Genomic DNA, 23,934 nt, shown 5'->3' on the forward strand with positions numbered 1-23,934 from the left:
ATGCTTGACGTAAATCGGCACTATTAGGCCTCTATCCAGGGAGCGGGGTGTAGGAATCACTTGGTCTGTAAACTGATCAGAGAATATAGCCCATGGATATTTGAAGCTAGTTTATATGAAGTGGATTATATCCATTTTGCTGTGAAATATGGTTTTTCTCGGATTATGAAGGGGTCAAGTCACCGCTGGTGCCTCCTTGTGGCTGGATATGGTGTAGCAGCTCCCTGGTTGTCTGGGAATCTCCTGGCTGCAGTCTACCCTTTCCTTAGAAGCTGAGGGTTGAAGGTCTGTTCTCTTCCCTCTCAGCAACCTAGTTCTGCTCCCCTTTTAAGCTCCTTCTGCAGCATTGCAGGTGAGGCTGGGCAGGACTGACTGAGCCCAGAGCAGTTCCTTAACTCTTGGTTGTCCAGTGTGAGGTTTATATACCCTATCACAGGACTAATACCTGGAGTTTAGGTCACCTTTCATAAATACAGTATGTCAAACATAAACTCTAGTTGTGCAATTGACTCCATGCACGCACGAAGTCCCATTGACTTCAGTGGGGTTCCTCAGAAGCAAACCCTTGTGCCAGCTCAGAACACCACTGAAGACAGTGGAATTCCACATGGATTCAAGAGTCTGCCAGTGTGGAGTCAGTTGCGGGACTGAATCCACGATTTGTAAATATATAGCATGGCCTTGTAAATCAGTACCTGCAAAGGACAAGCATGTAAGACTACAATGTAGCAATATTTTGTAATTCCAATATGTTTTTATTTTCCATTGTATACTTTATTGTAACAAACCACCTTGCCCTTCTGCTGCATCATGGCAGCTGTGATGGGCTGAAATTCACATTGCTGTGAGACTCCACTATTAAAAGGACAGTCTCGGTGAAGAGTCCTTGGCTCTGGGTTGCACTCCTTGAGGTCCTCCAGAGCTGAGTTTAGTAAATTGTAGGATACAGTGAAAGGCACATCTTTTTAGATTATAAGCTCTTTAGGACAGTAATTCTGATTGATTATGTTTGTACAGCTCCTGACACAATGAGGCAAACTTGATTGTTGCTTTTAGGTGCAGTCACAATATTAACAAATAAAAATCTTGTGAATCTTGATAAAAATTATGGTCAGTGGATAAATATGAATTTATTGGCAGAACATGGGGGTGGCAGATTGGGGTGAGAATGGTTTGATTTGTGGCCAGTTGTTGGCAATACTGATTGTCTTTGTTTTTTGTAATTATGTCAAAGTTCTGTCCTGGAGCATACCTGTGCTATGGAGTTATATAGGTTCAGCACATTGTGGATCTCTGTACTTTGTTATTTTTTTTAATTTAAAAACACTTCTTTCTGGTGTCTTTCTCCATGGAAACACTAGCGTTGTCCTTTAACAAGAATATTGGCAAAAAATAAGATGAGAAAGAGGATGCCTGATGCACTGTCATAGCGGCCTGCGTTAAAAGACACTTCAGGTTAGAGGTGAAATTTGCCAGTATGCAGTCTGTAGTTTGAAGGTGTAGTGAAACTTAAATAGTTCATTAGGCCTTTTGCTGGCTTTCTGCATAACGGTGAATTCTACCCCAGACTAATATCTCTTTAGCTAGTAAATAATTACATATAGCCATCTTATTAAATAATAGTTAGGCAATTATGAGTATGCCCAGGGCATTTTTTGGGGATTAATGACTTGCTTGGGAGAGTTTATTGCCATTATTTCCAGCTGGTTATTGATTCCCTAGGAAATGCCCTGGCCTATGTGAATATTCCTGTCATAACCCATTTTGATTTAAAATAAGCAGCAAAAATAGTATTTCTATGTATTTTTTCATACGACCATTCTTGTTCTGGATCAGTACAGAAACATTTAGATTGAACAGTGCTGCTGCTTTTGATTCAGGCATTTCTGAAAAAGCAATTCTCCCTGCAATTACATGTTTTGTTTTTATAAGGGTTATAATACCATAGACTGGAATTGTCCACTTCAACCTTTTGTTTGCATTTGAAAAATTGTACAATTCATTATATTATCTGGTCATCTGGAAAAAAATAATAATCCACAATGCATCAAAATATCATTGAAGATCCATACTTCTGCTCAAAACAAAAATCTAATATATCCATCTAAACAATCGAAGAGTGTCAGTAAGATGGAGCCCAGCCTATCTAATAAGCTATAGCATCATTTTTTCTGGGCAATCAGGACTTTACAAATACATGATTTGACATATTAAAAGCCATGGAAACGGGAGCAGAATTTGGCCTCTTGCTTAACATCAATCTATCCCTACTGATTCCAAGTGATTTACTCTGGATTTAAATTGGTGAAAACAAAAGCAGGCTTTTGCCCAAGTCCACAAAATGATTCAAACTAGAAGTTCTTTCTACTATTTTACAGTAAAACAATCCTTTTGTTATTCACAAATGCTTACTACTATTTACAAATCTTTATTCCTCATTGCATTTTACAGATTCAGATTGGCAGGTCTCAGCCTTATGGGATAATATTTAGTCTGTCAGTGTGTCAGCTTTAACAGTCAGGCTCCAGTCCTGAGAGCCTGCTCTATTCTATCTCCAAATGTACTGAAGTTAATTCTGCTCCACCTTCATCTGTATAAAGCAACCAGATTTTGTCAGTCCCTTGAAGGGTCACTTAAAACAAGTTTCAAACTCCAATGGTTCACTCTAATTTCAAAGATCAGAACAGGCTCCATTCTACTTAGATCATTTCCTGTCTTCATCCATAACGTTAACATAAAGGTGTTGAATGAGCGTTCCCAAACTTGAGCAAAGTCCTAAAAGGAATGCAGTGAAACCTGTCTTAAGTGACTACCCAAAATATCAGCAAACCTCAGTTGCCTAGTAAATATGGTCTTTAATTTAAGATCAAACTTAATTGCACCAGTAAGATGGGGATTATTTAAAACAGTCTCTTAAACCAGAGGAGCCGTTTACTGGAGTTGATCCTTTGTGCAGGTGTCATAGTATACTAATATTGAAGGTCTGTAAAGCAGAGAAGAAGTTTAAATTAGAGAAGTGCTGAATTAGGTGTATTAATGAGTGTTTCCCACCTTTGTGTACTCTTTGGCACCACAAATGGTGGGGAGCTGGAAAGTTTCTTACATATCTCCTAGAGATACTGCCTCTAGTGCTGCCCAACACAATTGTACAACATTTTGGGATAGTTCAATTTGGAGGCCAAAACTTTGGATACACAGCAAAATACCAAACTCAGATGCAGCTGTCCGACCCCTTTTTTTAGTTAAGTACACACTGTTTCTTTGTATTACTATAGCACAGAGAAGCCCTATGAGCCCATTGTGCTAGGTATTGTACACAGAACAAAAAGATAGTCACTGCCTCAAAGAGTTTACAGTCCAAGTATAAGACAAGAGAAAACAAATGGATACAGACAGATGGGAAAGCACAAGGAAACAATGAGACATTATTGGTCAGCATGATAGTAGTTTAGTAGCTTAAATATTTATTATTATCATAATAGAGTTTCTTTCTTATGAGAATACTAATAGAAAATGTCTTGTCTTTTTTTTGTCTTTTGTCTTTTGAACAGCTATAGTCTTATTGGTGGTAATTCACAATTCACAATCAACCCATCAACAGGACAGATCATCACCAGTGCATTACTAGATAGAGAGTCTAAGGAGAACTATACCTTAGTAGTTGTGGCCTGCGATGGTGGCTTTCCCAAAGCCCTTTCCAGTTCTACCAGTGTCCTTGTCACTGTTGCCGATGTGAATGACAATCCTCCCAAATTTCAACACCACCCTTATGTCACCCATATTCCATCACCTACAACTTCAGGTAATTTGATAATGGTGGCCCTTCAGGAGTTAATGGGATAATGTAAAAACTGATCAAGTGATAGGTCATTCCATAAGAAATTTGTAAAATATATTGCCTTGTAACTATTTTATGTTGTCTCTCATGTTTGTGGCTCTTGCTGTTGGAAATAATTAACAGAGTTGAGACAGTGAATGGGTTTGGATTAGTAATTATAATGTATTCTTCTGTGTTTTTTTCTCTTCACATCCACATCAAATCATCCTCTTCTGAAGCTCACTAGTTACAGTATATGCAGTGTTATCCAGAAGAGCTAGTATTTTTCTTTGGCTTGTTATTAATCCACAACAATAATTAAGTAAGGATAGATTAGTTAATCTCTATAAAGAGTTTTGAAGATAAAAAGTTCTGTACATTTTATTATTGAGAAAAAGCATACAGGGCAGTTGATGTGACACCTCTTTCTGGACGGAAAAATAAATGCAAGCTTCTGTGGTGGAAAGGTCCCTTTTTCAAGTTGTGTTTCCAAAGTGTAAAGTACACCTCTGGTTTACAGATAATATTATTTCATTTTTAAAATGGTAGCACATCATCTGCAGTATGTTACACACTTTTAAAATGATTAAGTAATGGAAAATAATTATACTGGAATTGCCACATTTATTAATATTTTTCATGCATAGGATGAGCACTTGTGGAATATAGTAAATATAGAATGTTAATATCCCTCTTAAAAATCATAATGTTCCATAAATAATAGATGTCTAATTATTAACTGAGCTCATTCAGTTTTTTATTAGCTTTATAAAATACCTGAAATATAGGGATGGATGTGATTACTTAGTGAGGTTTTTAAATTGTGTAATTAAGAGACTATATTGCAGTGAGATTGCAGTAGGATTCACTACTCAGCTGATTAAAATAACCATTCCAGGGGCACCATGATGTCCTCTAAAGTGTATACAGATTTATTATTATATTTATTCTTTGCAGGTTTTTGTCTCATAGTAATCCCAAGACATTCATATACATACAGTGATCACAATTAAAAAGTGTCGTAAACTGAAAGATTCTACCAGATTTAAAATGGAATAACTCTGGAACAGAAGAAAGTTTTAAAGTATGATCACTGCATGTATCATAAATTTACAAAATTGCATATTATTGCTCTCATTGCAAGGCTCTAACGCTCTGTACATACAAACATACATGTTCCCTGTATAGAAGATTTTTATTTTCCTTTAAAAGAAATAAAATATCACATTGCCAGGAATTGTGCCCAGTCTTCGAAATGTTTAGTGATTCCAAACTGTGTTTTTGAAGGAATGATTTGTTTTGTCCATACTTCCTCCCCCTTTCAGAACAATAATATCAACAAAGACCTTTTTAGTGCAAGGTGAAACTTCATACATTTTGAGCACAGCTGATCTGAGATCAGCAACATATGGGTAGATTTCTTGTTGAAGGTTTCATTTTCATGCATTTAGGCAGCATACATCACTTATCCAATATTATCAGGTTGTGACCTGCAATTTTTTAATATAAAACTTTTTCTTAATTAGAAAAGAAAAAAATGTCAAAATACAGTCAAAGTCATAATTTCTTTGGACTTCACTAAATTAAAAAACAGGAAATAAAATTAAATAAAACATGTTTTTTTTAAAAAAAAAATCAAAAAATTGAAAACCTGTATGCCAAGCTTCAACTAAAAGGACATTTTAGAATCCCCTCAAACTACTCAAAAAAGCTATTGATGATAATGGGTTTGGCAGGCACAGCACTAATTGTAGTAGAATGTGGTGTAATGTGATAGTCTCAAAGACAATAATATAGTTTCTTGCCATGATTACTTCACAATGGTCTTAATGCACACTTGGAGACGAGAATACAGCCTAGCTTCTTTAATTTTTGTGGCAGGATAAAAAATGGAGTTCTGACAAGTCATCACAACCACATAAAATTAATGTGCCTAAGCAAAGCAGAACTCTTAATTTTGTCCCAATCTTGTCAAGCTCAGGTATTGTAATACTGCTGACTTTTGGTGTTCTTCATCTGGCAGTTCCTCCCTGTGGGGTATAAAATGTTGCTGTCTGAAAAATAGCCACAAGAAGAAATGGTTTAAGGGGACACTGTCAAAGTTACTCTTGTCCCTCACAAATTTTGCCTTCAGAGTTTGAAAATTATGTGGTTTATATAGATAACTGGTGTGAGCCAAGCTTCAGCACTAGCAAAAACAGTGAATGGATGTCCAGCATCGTGGACATTCAGCATCAAATCTTCAAAAACGTGCATACACAACTGAGGCAGACAAGTACCCAGATACATGTGCGTGTGTTGGGTTTGCATGTGCAAACTCAAACTGTCCACGTTTGCTGGAGAACTGGCACACTTAAATACTATGTGTACAGATTATGAAGGTTGATCATACAATACACGCAAAACATAGAATAATTTAAAATATTGCTAAATACTATGCAATGTATTATAATTACAGTTTTCATATAATCTTACTAAGTCAGAGGCCCATTTGCTTACAGGCCTTGACATCTATACATACACATACTGTATTTATTTATTTATTTTTGTGAACACACGTGATTTTCAGGCACAAATGTGGATGTATGCATATGCATGCATTTTGTGTACGTGTGTGTGCGCATGCAAGTAGACCTGAGTGGTTGAAAATTTGGCTTAATATCTCATATTCTCCTTTATCCTTATGAAAAAGAGTTAATTGTCAGAACAGCATCAGGTTACCATGAAAAATAACGGGACTGGTGTGCATAATTCCCAATGCTTCACATTGAAAAATTACTTTCCAATGTCCTATTTTTGTTACGCAAAATTAATTATCCTCTTTGTTCTTCTTGGCAGGTTCGTTTGTGTTTGCTGTGACAGTCACTGATGCTGATTCTGGGCCCAATGCTGAGCTTCATTATTCCCTCATGGGAAAGAACTCTGAAAAATTTCACGTTGACCCAATGAGGGGGGCAATTATGGCTGCTAATCCACTGACAGGGGCTTCTGAAGTGACTTTTTCTGTTCATGTAAAAGATGGTGGCCTATATCCAAAAACAGACTCTACAACTGTAACTGTGAGATTTGCGAACAAAGCAGACTTCCCTCAAGTTCGAGCTGAGCAACAGACTTTCATATTTCCTGAAAATCAAGCAATTGGTACCCTTGTCACCACTGTTTCTGGGTCTTCGTCCAGAGGGGGTTCCTTGTCATACTACATTGCTAGTGGTAACCTTGGCAATACCTTCCAAATTGACCAACTAACAGGACAGTTCTCTATCAGCCAACCATTGGATTTTGAAGAAATACAGAAATATGTGGTTTGGATTGAGGCCAGAGATACGGGCTTTCCTCCTTTCTCCTCTTATGAGAACTTAGAAGTAACAGTGGTAGATGTCAACGATAATGCTCCAGAGTTTGAGCGAGATCCATTCATTGCTGAAATAATGGAGAACCTTTCACCACGTAAAATTCTGACTCTCACTGCTGTAGACAAGGACAGTGGCCCAAATGGACAGTTGAACTATGAAATAATTGATGGCAATAAAGAAAATAGTTTCAGTATTAATCGAGCCACAGGTGAAATTAGAAGTGTCAGACCTTTGGACAGGGAAAACTTGGCTCACTATATGTTAACCATCAAAGTTTCAGACAGAGGTACCCCTCTTCAGAGCGCCACAGTAAAAGTTGTTGTTAATATTTTAGATGAAAATGATAATGCTCCCAGGTTTTCTCAGATATTCAGTGCTCCAGTGCCTGAAAATGCACCTCTGGGTTACACAGTTACACGAGTCACAACTTCAGATGAAGACATTGGTGTGAATGCTATCAGCAGGTACTCCATAAGGGATACAAGTCTTCCATTTAACATAAACCCCAGTACTGGGGACATTACAATCAGTCGACACTTGAACAGGGAAGATACAGACCGCTATAGAATCAGAGTTTCTGCACATGATTCCGGGTGGACTGTAAGCACAGATGTGACTATATTTGTGACAGACATCAATGATAATGCCCCACGATTCACAAAAACATCCTATTACTTAGATTGTCCTGAGCTTACTGAGGTTGGATTAAAAGTAACTCAGGTTTCAGCAATAGATCCCGATGAAGGATCTAATGGCCAAGTTTTCTACTTCATAAAATCCCAGTCTGAGTTCTTCCGAATTAATGCTACCACGGGAGAGATTTTCAATAAGCAATATTTAAGGTATCAAAATTCCAGTGGTTCCAGCAACATCAATATCAACAGGCACAGCTTCATAGTTACTTCTTCAGACCGAGGCAGTCCTTCTTTGCTCAGTGAGACAACAGTCACAATCAACATAGTGGATAGCAATGACAATGTACCACAGTTTCTTGCTAGTAAATATTTTACCCCTGTGACTAAAAATGTAGTAGTTGGTACTAAATTAATTAAAGTTACTGCAGTTGATTATAAGGATTTTGGATTGAATTCTGAAGTTGAGTACTTCATTTCTAAGGAAAATAACACTGACAAATTTAAGCTGGACAGCACTACAGGCTGGATTTCTGTAGCATCTTCACTCATGACTGATTTGAACCAAAACTTTCTGCTTATGGTAAAAGCAAAGGATAAAGGCAATCCTCCCCTCTCATCTGAGGTTACTGTTCAAATAGTTATCACAGAGGAAAACTACTATACACCTGAGTTCTCTCAAAGCCACATAAGTGTTACTATCCCTGAGAGTCATGCTGTCGGAGCAGTTGTCAGAACTGTTTCAGCAAGGGATAGGGATGGTGCTATGAATGGACTAATCACATATAATATTTCTTCAGGAAATGAGGCTGGTATCTTTGCTATTAGTACATCTACAGGGGCATTAACTCTAGCCAAACCCCTTGATTATGAGTTACGTCAAAATCATGAGATGATTGTTAGTGCTACAGATGGAGGATGGGTAGCTAGAACAGGTTACTGTAGTGTCACGGTTAATGTTATTGATGTGAATGACAATTCTCCAATATTCAGCCCAGAAGACTACTTCCCTAATGTATTAGAAAATGCTCCAAGTGGGACAACTGTTATCCGTCTAAATGCAACTGACACTGATTCTGGACCTAATGCCATGATTGCATATGCAGTTCAGTCCTCAGATAGTGATCTCTTTGTCATTGATCCCAACACAGGAATTATCACCACCCAAGGGTTCTTAGACTATGAAACAAAACAAAGTTATCATCTAACTGTGAAAGCTTTTAATGTTCCAGATGAAGAGCGATGCAGTTTTGCTAGTGTCAACATCCAATTAGAAGGAACAAATGAGTATGTACCGCGTTTTGTGTCCAAGCTTTACTATTTTGAGGTCTCTGAAGCAGCTTCTAAAGGCATGGTTGTGGGAGAAGTCTTTGCAAGTGACCGTGATATGGGAACCGATGGAGAAGTCCACTATCTTATCTTTGGCTGTAGCAGAAAGAAGGGTTTCCAGATTAATGAAAAGAGTGGACAGATTTATGTTTCAGGTCCTCTTGACAGAGAAAAGGAAGAACGTATCTCTTTGAAAGTTCTGGCAAAAAATTTTGGAAGCATTCGCGGTGCAGATGTAGATGAAGTAATTGTAAATATCACTGTCTTAGATGCTAATGATCCTCCAGTTTTTAGCCTACAGGTTTACAATATACAAATCAGTGAAGGTGTTCCTCCAGGGACCCATGTCACATTTGTAAGTGCCTTTGATTCAGATTCCGTCCCAAGTTGGAGCAGGTTCTCCTATTTTATTGGTTCTGGGAATGACAATGGTGCCTTTTCTATCAATCCACAAACAGGACAGGTTACTGTCACTGCAGAATTGGACAGAGAAACTTTACCTGTCTATAACCTAACTGTGTTAGCAATTGATTCAGGAACACCTTCAGCAACAGGAAGTGCCTCTTTATTGGTAACATTGGAAGATATCAATGATAATGGACCTACCTTGTCCACCAGCCAGGGAGAAGTAATGGAAAATAATCGTGCCGGAACTCTTGTGATGACACTTCAGTCGTCAGATCCTGATCTCCCTCCAAATCAAGGCCCCTTTACCTACTACTTGCTTAGCACTGGCCCTGCAACCAGTTATTTTAGTCTAAGCACTGCGGGAATTTTGACCACAACTAGGGAAATTGACAGAGAGCAAATAGGCGACTTCTGCTTATCAGTGATTAGCAGAGACTCTGGCATTCCTCAGATGTCTTCCACAGGAACTGTACAAATAAAGGTAATAGACCAAAATGACAATCCATCGCAGCCTAGAACAGTAGAGATCTTTGTTCATTATTATGGCAACCTATTCCCAGGTGGAATTTTAGGCAGTGTGAAACCTCAGGATCCAGATGTTTTAGACAACTTCCGCTGTTCCCTCACTTCAGGAGTTACGAGCCTCTTTAATATTCCAGGGGGCACTTGTGACCTGAATTCCCAGGCAAGGTCCACAGATGGAACATTTGACCTGACAGTTCTTAGCAATGATGGGTTACACAATGCAGTTACTAGCAGTGTTCGAGTTTTCTTTGCAGGGTTCAGTAATGCCACAATTGACAGCAGCATCCTTCTTCGCCTTAGCGTGCAAACTGTGAGAGATTTTTTGACCAATCACTACCTTCACTTCCTGCGTATTGCCAGTTCACAGTTACCCGGATTAGGAACTGCTGTGCAGCTCTATGGGGTTTATGAAGAGAGTAATAGAACTTTCCTGATGGCAGCTGTGAAACGAAACAACAATCAGTATGTGAATCCCAGTGGCGTGGCTACCTTCTTTGAGAGCATCAAAGAAATCCTTTTCCGTCAGAGTGGAGTACGGATAGAGTCTGTGGATCATGATTCATGTGTTCAAAGTCCATGTCAAAATGGAGGAAGCTGCTTGAGAAGGCTAGCTGTGAAACCTGTTTTAAAGAGCCACGAGAGTATCCCAGTAATCATCATGGCAAATGAACCTCTGCAGCCCTTCGTGTGCAGGTGCATGCCAGGGTACGATGGTAATTTGTGTGAAACTGACATTGACGAATGTCTCCCATCCCCTTGCCACAATGATGGGACTTGCCACAACTTGGTGGGAGGATTCTCATGTAATTGCCCAGATGGTTTTACTGGAATGGCCTGTGAGAGAGACATCAATGAGTGCCTGTCCAGCCCTTGTAAAAATGGTGCTGTCTGCCAGAACTTCCCAGGAAGCTTCAGCTGTGTTTGTAAAACTGGATATACAGGTATGATCTTTCTCTCCTTCTGGAATTAGCATGAAACAGAGAGAGGGTAAAAATGTCTTTTGAGTGTCAGTTAGCAGCTGCTCCAGCTATGATTATCAGTCTTAGTATGAGTATTCAAAATAAGCAGAGGAATAATCCGAATAAGAAGCTGACAATAAATAAAACTGAGCAAAGAAAATAAGATGCTGACAGAAACATTGTCCTTATTGTTCTGTCCTCAGGCAAATATCACCCTACAGATCCATGTTAGAAAAAAGAGACTTCACAAAAGCTGCCCCATTTTTTAAATATGCTGCATCCAGTTCCAATATTTTAAAATACTATTTTTCCCATTATTATGTATATGACAGGAACACTTCACATGTACTAAATTCCAGACAAACATGTAGGGAAAGTCAGCCTCTGCCCCAAATTTTTTACGATCATATAAGACAAAAGCAGATGAGGGGAAGGGGGAAGGAAACAACATAAAAGCAGAGTGATCAGGGAGAGAGGCACATGTATGTTGTTTCCATGTTTTGTTTGTTTATGTTTTGTTTTCAGCCAATAATATAAAAGTTACATTTTTATCACTCCGGAGAATTTTTCTGTAATATTTGTAAAGTGTTCAAACAAAGCAGCACCTCAGATGAAAAATCTGAGATCTCTCTCAAACAGCATGCTGCAATTCCCCCTGGTAAATGGGAGTTTGCACTCTGCACTGCCATGTGGGAAAAACACAGTACATGTGTCCAATCAGCAAGGGCAGAATGCTGCGAGAGGATTAAATTCACTCCTCCCTGTGCAGAAAGAAAGGAGTCACTGGGCATGGGACCCTTTTGGCCATTTTAGAAGAAATATCAATAGGTTCAAAGCACAGACTCTTGCAGGCCTCCTTTGCTGTGAGAACAGACAGTCCTAGGCTTCAGTTGAAAATAAGATGTGTTTAGCCTTAGAATCTTCAAGGAGACAGAGAACCACTCAAGTATCAGCACAAGACAATTTATCAAATCCTTGCACTAATTAATTTGCCAATTAAAATTATTTCAGCATGATTATCTGACAGTCTTAAATGACTTAATTATTTAGGCTGTGATTCAGGACAAGCATCCCTATTCAGGACAGCCCTAAAGTGTGTGCTTAACTATAAGCACATGCTTAAGTCCCACTGAAATCATGTGCTTAAGTGCGTTACTGATTCAGAGCCACAGTGTGCTTTGCAAAGTAATGTTCTTGGACTGGTGTGTCTTATAGCATAGGTGTAGGCGGACCTTTATTTGCATATTAAGGGATGGAAATAGAAAACCAGGGTTGGCTTTTTTAGTTTTTTGGTTTTTTGAAGGATGTAAAATTGTTATTATTCTGAAACATTTGAAAAATTCAAACAAAAGAGTTTACAAACATATTTGTATTAGCTAGATTTGACACTTTTTTTTCTAGTGAAGATCCTGAAGCATAAATATTATATATAATTAAATATTTTATCTATACTTAGAGAGAGATGTGGAGAATAGGGGATAGCTGCACATAAAAGTATATACTGTGGAGTCAATTAATGCTTTAAGTTGAAGTGTGGCATGCTAGGCATCTTCTTAGTTTTATTTATGCCTAAAGATGTTGTTTTTAAAGGGCAGAAAAAATAACACACTAGTCACTTTCATTCTTCTTCGAGTGATTGCTCATGTCCATTCAACTTAGGTTTGTGTGCTCTCCACATGCACCACTGCCAGAAGTTTTTCCCTCAGTATCTGTAGGGGACCAGCTCTGTCGCCCCCTGGAGTAATGTGCATATGCTGTGGCATATAGGATGCCCCCGGCCCCCTCCACCCTCAGTTCCTTCTTGCCACCAGTGACAGTGCATGGAACTGTTTCTGCTTCAGCTAGCGCTGTTACTCTCGTTCATTCGAACTCATTTACCTCATGTATATTATTATGTATAGTTTCTCTCTAGTTTTAGTTTCCCTATTTGTTAGTTAGAGACTTAGTAGGTCCCAAACTGGACTTCGCCTCAAGATGGGGCATGCCCAGGATTTAAGCCCTGTGATTGCTGTAAAAGGTCTAAGCCCATTAGTGAGCCACAAAACAGTTGTTTATGATGCTTGGGTGAAGATAAAATTAGTGATAAGTGCAGAATCTGCAAGTCCTTCAAGCCCAGGACGAAGAAGGAGCATGACATTCACTTGAAGTGCTCCTTACCGAGTCTGCCCTTACCCCGATGCCAGAGCAGTGCTGCTATTCGGTGTCAAGCAATGCCACACTGGTACCGTCTGCATGGCACTGGTACCGTCTTCACGGCACCAGTCCCCTTCCGTGGTTCCAGACAAGAAACCCAGGAAGAGGGCAAAGAAGGAAAAGGACAAGTCTGGGGTGGACCAAGGACCTGTCTTGGGCACCTCTTCACCTCCCTCGGGATCTCAGGCCCCAGCTCAGGTCGAGCGGTGTACCCCAGCCCACTGTCCCACCAACTACCCCAGATAGTGAGGAGGTTCTCGTCAGCTCTGGGTGCATCCATGCCAGAGGCCCTGCAAGCAGTGCAAGAGATTATGTCCCTCCCAGTGCTGCCCCCTCTGGCCCCTGTGGGGTCCTGGTCATGGGGTAAACCCGCATTTGGACCACCACAGTCTCCACCTTTACGGCAGTGCTCCCCATCATGGGGGACATTCTGCCAACATTCTCCCTCTCGCAGCCAGCCATGACCATGGTAGGCTTCGCAGCCCCATCTGGTCTCCGGACCTTGGACAAGGGCAGAGAGGCTCGAGTTGCAGCTTTATGGTGACCAGGCGCAGACCTCTGGACGCATGCACGCCCCCTGGCAGGAGTTTCAGAGTCAGCACCCAGAATCTGCATGGCACCTGTACCGCTCCTCTGGAACTTCTGCATTGACCACGGAATCCATCTAGAAGTATGTCACCTTCTGGATGCCAGGAATATGCTAGCAGATCACTTAAGCAGGGACTTCTCATCTCACCACGAGTGGGTGCTCCACCTGGAGGTAGCCGGCTTGATCCTCCAGAGGTGGGGAATTCCCCAAGTGGATTTGTTCACCACCGGGCAGAACAGGCGGTACCACAGGTTCTGCTCCAGATGGGGTCTGGGCAAGTGCTCCTTCTCCGACACCTTCCTCTTGCTGTGGGCAGGAAGCCTGATGTAGGCATTCCCTCTGATTCCACTCATCAGCAAGGTCCTTGCAAAAATCAAAAGGGACAAGGCACAGGTTATCATGATCTCCCCAGCATGGCTGCACCAACATGGGTTCGGCACGCTATTGAGCTTGGTAGCAGTCCCACCATGGCCCCTGCTGGACTGACCAGACCTGCTGTCAGGCGACCATGGTCCCCTCTTGCACCCCAATCTCGCATCTTTCCACGTGAAGATGCTGCTTGGCTGAACCCTAAAGAATGGACCTGTTCGGAGGAGGTCCAGGGGAGTAGAAAACCCTCAACTAGACAGACCTACCTGGCAAAGTGGACAAGGTTTTCCCACTGGACAGCCGAACAGGACATCTGCCCTTCGCATTCTTTGGTGCAGTCAATCTTAGACTGCCTGCTTCAATTGAGGAACCAGGGCCTGGCACACTCCCCTATCAAGATGCATCTGGCAGTCATCTCCACCTTTCATCCGCCCATCTAGGCGCAGACAGTATTCTCCCATGACATGACAGTCAGGTTCCATAGAGGTCTCGAGAGACTTTTTTCTCAAGTTCAGTCCACAGTCCCTCAGTGGCATCTCGACTTGGTTCTGTCCAGGCTCATGGGCCCTCCTTTTGAGCCTTTGACCTCGTGCTCCCTGTCTCACCTACCTCTGGAAGGTAGCTTTCCTGGTGGTGGTGATGTCAGCAAGGAGAGTTTCCAAGCTGCATGCCGTAACCCATGGTTTACAATTAATCCCTGCTTAGAAGTAGGAAAAACTCACTGTCTTTCAGCTGCAATCAATAAACTTGGAGTAACCCTGGGAAAACAACAAAGGAATTCAAAATATTCTTTTTCTGACAGAGAAATGGGAGGCCAACTCACTTGATAGCATGACATTTAATATTCCTGGGGGAATTCTACACCAAAAAAAATTAAAATTATGTGCACAATATTTTAAAATTCTGCATATTTGTCAAAATAATGCAATATAATAATACTGATTTCAATTATTTAGGTAATTTATTTAAACTACAATACAATGGATGGACAATGGGAATGGGGAGCACTGGAGAAAATCCCCAAACTCCATTGCCTAATAGTGATGTAGCTAGGTTTGACCCTTTATTTCTAGTTATAAGTCAATAAATATATGCAGCCATATGCTCAGTGTTACATCATAGGCAACTGAAGAGCAAGGGAGGGCTGAGGAATCAACCTCACAATTTATATTGGCTATTGACCATCTCCAGAAAGATCAGTAGCAAACAGTTCATGGAGTATATTTTGATAAAAATACTTTTTCAGCCAAAAATTTAGAACAGTTCTAATCACAAAGCACCATAATTATTTTTAAGGCCATACTGTCCTTTAAACCACTCTGGCCATGTAAACGAGCCTTAAAACTTTTACACCTGTTTTATACTCCTGGGGGAATTCACAAAGACAATGGGAACAACTCACTAAGCAGGCAGGCTGCTACCTTCTGCTCTGTCTGAGGGGACAGCCTGCACCACACCTACCTCCTCAGACACACCCTGAAGTCCTGCTCTGCCACAATGAGCATGCTGCAAAAGTGAGTGAGAGGGACAGTGTGTGTGTGTGTGTGTGTCTCTCATGCACAACTGCCCACATTTCACACACCCCTGGTGGTGATTTACGCCTCTAGTGGCTGCTCCGGGCACCAATACTGACCTGCCTGTGCTGCCAGGGAGGGGTGCATGACTGCTCTTGCAGCTTCCCTTTACTCCCCCACCAGAAGTCATTTTTCTTCAGGGAAGCAAATAAATCAGCGGGGGACATGAATTCTGCATACACGGAGTGATGCAGAATTCCCCCAGAAATCATTTAAGGACTATATAAGTAAATCCTAACCAATACTTATGGCTACTTTCTCCAGACATAATTAAAGGAAAACTAAGAAAACATAAATGAAAAGATTTACTTCAGGGTTTCCGTAGGTCTTTTTCAGGGAATATTATTATGAATTAATGTGATTGGGGGCCTTATAATATGAACAATAGATTTGAAAATTCACTATAAAAACCTGCAAAGTTGAAACTGGTTTCTCTGTATGCTTTCCTATATTACCTAACCTGCCCTTTACTGAAATATAATTATCATTGCTTGTTATGTATTCATTTTTTGGCCCAAAATCTTCAGTCAGAATCAGGGCACCTTTGTATTAGGCACTGTACAAACAACCCTACCTTGTAGAGTTTACAGTCTGAGACATGATAAGGGATGACAAAACATTCAGGTAGATTGGTGGTTTTTATGTTAGGGAGTTGCTCAGCTCTTTGAAATTATTTAGCTATTACCGGGCTCCTGCTCCTCTCCTGCTACTGACCCAGAGAGTCTCTTCCCACTCTGCCCTCTGGGGTTTCTGTGCCCAGTATGGCTGGTGGACATGAAGGGTAGCTGCTGGGGCTGTGTGCCCATTGCAGCTTAGTCCGATACATGTAGGTTGCAGGAATGGATGCTAGCCCTGAGCCTTACTTTCTGTCAGTCTACTGCTCATCCCCTCTGAGGTGGTGCTGGAGCGTCTGTGCCCTAAATAGCTGGAGACAGAGTGGGAAGACATTCGTTAAGTTAGGGTCAGCATGATATTAAAATTTGCTTTTGTTTGCTCTACCAGGCTGATACAAAGACTGATTTGTAAATAATAAAGTGAGCTTAGTTTGTTTTTTTAAAAAGTCAGTTATGTACAAAAGAAAAGAAAAACAGCTCTGACAGCTAACACATGTTCAACACAAGAAGTTTCTTGATACAAAAGACATTAACGTGATCCTTTGAGTGAACCCCATCAGGAAACTGCAGAGCCTCAGGTCACTAGTGATTATTGTTAATTGACTAGAGGTTCTAATTAAGTTAACGATCCAGGATTTTATTTCACATTGAATTAGTATATCAGATTATTTTGCCAGAAAACATGGCAGAATAATTCTAGGCACCCATCCTCTATAACGCTTTAAGTCATTAACAGCAGTGGTTAAATGGGAACATGTTTGCTGGTACCCGTCAGCAGAACACTGTGTTTGGCTCTAGCAGGTTACTGTAATGTCAGCCTATAGCTTGTAGTTGAAGTTAATGAAAAACACAGGAAACTTTTGTGGGACTAATGTCATATCGTAATGTTCAACCCTTATCAAATGTAAGTTAAACATGGCATTTGTTCTGGACTGTGACACATACTTGAAAACATAAGAACTTATATTTGTATGAATGACATATTTGATGGATTTTGAGATTTTTCCTATAGTTTGAGCTGGGTTTTCTACTCCTGGTGGCATGCTTGCAGAATTGATGTCCCCCACAGATTTCTTTGCTTCCCTGCAGAAAAATGACTTTCTGACAGAGAAGCAAAGGGAAGCTGGAAGAGCAGTCATGGGCCCTTCCCTAGCGGTGCGGGTTCATTGTTTCAGGCACCTTGACACCCATCAAAAAGATAAATCAGTGCAGGGGGGAGGGCTGGGTATGCCTCAATTGGTGCTGGGTCAGACCCCCCAGGAGAGGGTAATACCCAGACTCTCCCATACCCAGATCCCCATGCTGAGCCTCACCCCCTTCACCCAGAATCCCTCCACTTAGTCTCCCGTAACTTTCCGCACCAAGATCCCCACACTCAGCCCCCCACCTCTGGTTCTCCCCAGCCCTACTTGGTCCTGGCTCTGCACCCGATTCCTGCCCCCATCACTCCTCTGCCATGGGGGAATGGGTCAGTGTATGGGGAGCTGTTCCCCTGTCTACTTGACCCCTGTCTGTCTGGACCCCCACCCATAGCCAGACCCCCCAGCCAAGACTCACCCTCCCACACACCCAACCCCTCCCCTGGACCCGAACTCCCACCCTGCCGAGCCTCATTTCCTGCATCCAGAGTCCCTCTGCACCCAGAACACCGCATCAAGTTCCTCCCCTGCATCCAGACCCCCACCCCTGTACCCAGACCACCCCTCAGTGAGTCCCCCGCACTCGAACCCCCACTTTATCAAGCCCTGCCCTTGCACAGCCTCCTTGCCATGCCCACTCCCACATCCAGATCCTTGCCTAGCCCCTACCCACTGCATCTGGGTCCTTGCCCCTCCACCCAGACCACTCACCTGCTGAGCCCCACCCCTCTGCATCTGGACCTCCACCTCTGCACCCAGAGTCCCACCCTGACAGGCCCCCACTCCATGCACCTGGATCACCCCAGTGTGCCTGTCTCACCTGGACCACGATCCCACTGAGCCCCAACAGCTGCAACCATACCCCCACCCCACCAAACCCCATTCCCCGAATACCTGGAACCCCCGCTGAGCCTACCGGAACCCCCCACCAAACTCCAGCCCCCTCCAGCTCCCTCCACTGAGCCCCAGCCATCTTCACCTGTAGCCCACTTCAGAGTCCCATTCTCCCTGCACCTGGAGCCCCTGTAGTGAGCCCCAGTGCATCCAGATCCCCCTGCAGCTAGACCTCCCACTGAGTGGCCTGCACCCAAATTGCGCCTCACAGAACACTCTCACCCCGCACCTTGATGCCCCCACACTAACCCTCCACACCTGGATCCTGCTGAGCTGAGCCTGCCTGCCCATACCTGGTGTGCCTGGCATGAAGGGGCAGGGCCTATGCTTTTTCTGGGGCAGGCCCAGCCCTTGCCATGTGTTAGTGTTGGGTGCAGCCTCACCACCTAATCCATGTCCCCAGGGGGGACTGCAGGATGATCTCCCACCTTCATGCAGCCAGTGGCTTGTGCGCTGCGCTGCCATGCTGGAGCCTCCACATTTATTTATTGACAAATAAAACTTGCAGAATTTTAAAATGTGTGCAGAATTTTTAATTTTTTGGCACAGAAAAAACTACAGGAATAGTTTTCAAATTATATACTCTACATGGTGCCTTATATGCTGGTTAAAACTATCTGTCAGTACTAATAATGTAAAACAGAAAATCAGCGAGTTTTCAGATTTGGGAGTTCTAAACTTCATAGATTAACTGACCTTTCAGGAAACACACCATTCTAATTCAAAGATATGAGGAAAAAAGTCAACTGATAGTTCCTTTCTGCTGACAAGCAGTTAGAATTAAATATTACTTAAGTCCCTGAAGACTAAATAACTGAGACAGAAAAATAAAGATACTAAAGTTTTTAATCAATAACGCAAAATAACTTTAAAGTTGGAGATCAATAGGGCAAATTGGATAATTTGCTCACAATTTAAATTTAGCCCTTTTTTTCTGCCTGAAAACTGTTCACAAACATGTCCTGAGTTCTGTTAATGAATTATTCACAAAAATTTGCCACACAGTATGCAAGCAAATTTCAGCATATGGATTGTTTGTGAACTCTTGTCCTTGGCTATTCACTATTTGTTATTTATGTAGTGAGACTAGATCACCTAAGTCACATGGTATAGTATGCATGTATGTGATTATTTTATTGCCAATATGCCAATATAGAAATGGGGGAAAGTGTTGTAGGGTTAATCCTGTTTCCCTTAAACATTCTTTTCCAAAAAAAGAAATAAATAAAAAGTATTTGACTAAAGACAGATATACTGATTTAACAAAGAGAGCACAAAGTTGTATCTTCATGAATATACTCTCTGTGTGCCTAAGTGAAAGAAGAAGCCAAGATACTTTTGTCCAGCCCCCTACCCATAAGGAGATGAGTAATTCCATTTCAAGTGCTAGGTAGAAAGAGCTAGTGCACCATATGTATAGTTTTAATGGCTGCTCTCAAAATAAAAATACTGTACCTCATAACTGAATTTGCATTCATCATCAAGAGACACCATCTCTGTACTTCTTGTGTGTGGATATTAGTGCTTTCTAACACAGGCCTTCTGTTCCCTGTAAATTAGAGTACATGAGTTGTAGATCTTTGTAATAGCGTACTTCAAGACCGAGAGGGTAGACTTACTTTTATTTGATTGATTATGTTTTATCAGCTGCATGTCACTTCATCACACTGTGGAGGTAATTTAGCTCATTCCATGGAATAGCATTATAAAGACAGATTACCGCAGACCAACATCATTAAGGTTTAACCAGTCTGTTATAATTACGTCTATTAATGATGATCTGGTTTTGTTTTGAAAAGAATCAGTTTCTAAAAGGAATATACTTTGTGGCTTCAAATAGTTTGCCTGCCCTGGCCATGAACCCTACATTTCCTATTTTCCAGACCTTATTAGGTTAAAGGAATGTAGATTTGTTAAATTGTTTCAAATTCAAAATTAAATTAACAACGGAATCAGTTTAAAAGATGAGCATATTGAGGCATGCAATGTAAACACCCCAAAGTTTAAACCAGCAGCTTTCAGTTGGTACACATAGTTATATTTTCATTAACAAATGGTTTGGTTCTTAGTGATTTGAAATGTGATTTATAGTTTCATTTATCTGCAACCTTTCATCCTGACTATAGGAGCTTAACTTGATCTTGTCAATATTAATTAACCCTGTCCCTAATTAATCAGTCTCTCTGGGAGTTTTTGTCAGTGGCATAAAGATCATTTTTTTCTTCTTCCCATGCAGGGCTAGCCCACAACATTTTGGCACCCGAGGCAGGGAGCTCAAATGACGCCCCCATACCCTCCTGCTTGGATCAAAACTTTGAACTGACTCAATTCTGCCTTATTCCTGTTCTACTCCTCTCATGGTACTGCTCTGCTACCTACCCCAATAAAGGAGAACTAACAACTCAAAATACCTTGTTCAACAATTTTAAGTAACACTTAACTTTCAAATACCTGAAGAGCAAATGTAACTTTTCTTATCTACATCGTAAACACTGGCATTTTTATCTGTTTAAATAATCAAAGTGGTGCTTTCTGTGCCTTCTAGGTTGCAAAGATTTGAACTGCTTCCTGCTGAAGGTCCACAGTCCGGGCCAGCTCATGCTCTATTCAGATGGTTGCAAGGGTGACCAGCCTCTCCTGTGTCATTGTGGACCGTAGATGTGTTTTTATTAACTTCAGCTTGGAGAAGCTGCGTTCTCCACTGGCAACTGTTAAAGGAAGTGTTAGAAGTATGCGCAGAGCAACAAAAGCATTTGGAAGGAGCATTTTGGAATATTTGTGCACGTATATTCCAGAACAGCCTTTGGAGTTGATCCTGCTGAAATGTACCTTGAAAGGGCTTTCAGTTCATCACCTAAATCACTCGCATCAATATGCTGCACGTCATCATGTGTCAACACTGTCTCTAGTGCCCTGCATTGCTGGTGTAGGTCTTCTTCAGGTATAGTGAGGAGTTTTGCAATATCATACAACATCCCAAATATACTGCTGCCTGAAACTGTATTGCACAGTCTAGCACCTGATAAAAAATTCAATTTTGAATTGTTGTTTGGGGTCTCTTATGGGATTATCCCAAGCCCCATAATCAAAACGTCACCTTCTTTGGTGACTCCTGAATTCTTCAATGGGTGGAAAAATAGCTTCAGTGTGAAGTTCCTCTGCCATCTTCTGTGCACTCTTCAGAACATTTTGAAATCCCTCATCTGACCGGTAACACTGTAGGTATGACTTTGCTTTGTCCAGTTGTTCCATTGCTCCAGATATATCAAGGTCAACACCTCAGAGTCTCTTACTTACAATATTTATTTCAAATAGAATGTCTTGCCACAACACTAAGCGACACAGAAATTTGAAGTTATGTATGTTTCTGATTATTCCATTTCCCTCTGCCACTGTTCTCCCACAAACAATTCCTATCATAGCATTATCCTCTATAATGGCAACTATGGCACCATCTATCTTCGCAAACTGGTGTTATCGCCTCCACTCAACTTTCCCATTGCGTGGCACTCAGTGGTTTCAGTGTCAGAGAGGATGTTCTCAGATGTTGCTTCAAAATTTGCCGCCGATAAGTTGATGCAGAATAAAATACATAGATGCTTTGAATTACATTAAAAAATTCAGCAACCACACTAGATGCTGATGCTGCATCACCGACCACCAAGTTCAATGAATAAGAACTGCATGGAACAAAAAAAAGCTCGAGGGTTTAACTCTCGGATCCGTGTCTGCATTCCTCCTTTCTTCTCAAGTTGGCACCATTATCATAGCTCTGACCTCACATGTCAGCTATTGCAATTCCCATATCTTCCGGCTTTTTAAGAAGCACATTTGTTATACCAGCTACTGTAGTATCATCAATGTCAATAAATTGTAGAAAATGCTCTCTGGCAGTCACCATTGCAGGGACATTTTCACTAGGTTCTGTTGATGTTACAAAAAACACCTTTAAAGTCATTTGTTCTGTATGGCAGTCTAGGTGTGCAATCCAGAATAACAGAATAATATCTTGCTGACTTCAGATCTGCCACAGTCTTCTGTTTGACTTTTGTTGCCAGTAACTATATAATCTCATTTTGTATTGTTTTTCCAAAGTAATGGTGTGTGTACATTTCTTGGGTGGTGACTCTTCTTAGATGCTGCTGGAGTACAGCATCAAACTCAGCCATCAGCTCCACAGTTTTAAGGAAGTTTCCATTGTTTGGTACTTACAGCTGACCTGAAGTGCCATGCTGTGCTAGGATTTGGGCAGCAAGCATTCTCGGAGTGGCAATGAGCCTTTTCAGAACATTTTCAGTAAAGAGACTCTGATGCAATCTTCTCTTGATGCTGGTCATCTATGGTGGCCTTTAACCGTAGTCTCCTCTCAAGTTCTTTCCACCTATGGAATGCGCTCTGGTGATTTGCTGCCTTCTCATGGCATGCCAGATTTTTCCAGTTCTTTGTTCCCGTAGAACCCAGTGTGGCTGGAACATTAGACTGGAGGAGTTTGCAACAAAAACAGTACGCAGCATTCTAGGTTTCTGAGTACATAAGCCATGGCCTCTCCACTTTGTCAGTGGGGATTTCACACCAGTAATGTGTTGGATGGAAACTTCTGTTTTCATTGTCTTTGGAGAACATGAAGTTTTTCACTTAATGTGGCCCATGCAGTACAAAGAAAGCCCCTCAGGCTACTGCTCAAGTGGGTCCACGGGCCTGGATCATCTAGACTTAAGGTACCAAACTCAGCAGCAGCTGTTTCTTGTACCTCCACCACACTCTTCTCTGATCTACACTTTTCTTCAGGAATGTACATGGTTACATCCATTTGAGATGAAGATATGGATGCTGTAATAGCTTCCAGGTCTCCTGCACTCTGACTAACCAGAAGATCGGGCATCTCCTCACTACTCACATCCTCACTGGGGCCGGAAGGCTCACCATGAACATTTGTGTCTAAGTATCTCAGGAGAGCTCCTTCCTGCTTAGATAGAAAACCTTCCTTTGCTTTCTTTCTTTTTCTGAATGCTGCCCCAGGAGGGCATTTTCTTCTTTCACTCATGACTGCTGTTCTGTGCCAGCTATAGTGGCTCTCAACACTCAATTGAAGGTGACAAATAAGCAGGCTCATAGCAGGGCCTGAGCGTGGGAAAATATCAACGTCTTAAGGGCCTCACTGGCCTCTGCTATTTCAGCTGACTGCCTGTTCTCCTCAAATGGGTTCAGGGAAGCAGAAGGAAGCAGAAGGAAACAGGAAGGAAACAGGAAGCTAGTGTTAATCAGTCCAGACTCCTGGAAGTGCTAGATAGGTACATAAGAGTCTCCTCCTCCTTGCTCTCCCTGCAGCTCCTGTTGCTTTCTGTTATTCCCTCTGACCTTTTCTATTGCCTACCAGTTATGTCTCTTGTGCCCTCCTTCTTCCAGCATAGCACTCCACCATCTGTGCATTTAGAGCGGAGAATATATATGGACCAGCAGCAGACAAAATTTTCTACACTCTGGGTCCTAATGCCCTCCCCCCACAGTCTGGCATCTGAGGTGATCACTTCAATTTGCC

The 23,934-nt window shown here is 41.6% G+C and overlaps 1 protein-coding gene across 1 annotated transcript in view; it reads left to right on the top strand.

Moving 5' to 3' along the window:
• Positions 1-23,934, top strand: part of FAT4 (FAT atypical cadherin 4) — a 230,837-nt gene that overhangs the window by 163,476 nt on the left and 43,427 nt on the right. The window contains exons 8-9 of the mRNA XM_032775006.2: positions 3,552-3,802; positions 6,656-11,005. Of these exons, the coding sequence (XP_032630897.1) occupies positions 3,552-3,802; positions 6,656-11,005 (4,601 nt within the window). The remainder of the gene's footprint in view (positions 1-3,551; positions 3,803-6,655; positions 11,006-23,934) is intronic.

Source organism: Chelonoidis abingdonii, chromosome 5 (assembly GCF_003597395.2).
Source record: "Chelonoidis abingdonii isolate Lonesome George chromosome 5, CheloAbing_2.0, whole genome shotgun sequence".
In the NCBI taxonomy this organism is placed as follows: Eukaryota; Metazoa; Chordata; order Testudines; family Testudinidae; genus Chelonoidis; species Chelonoidis abingdonii.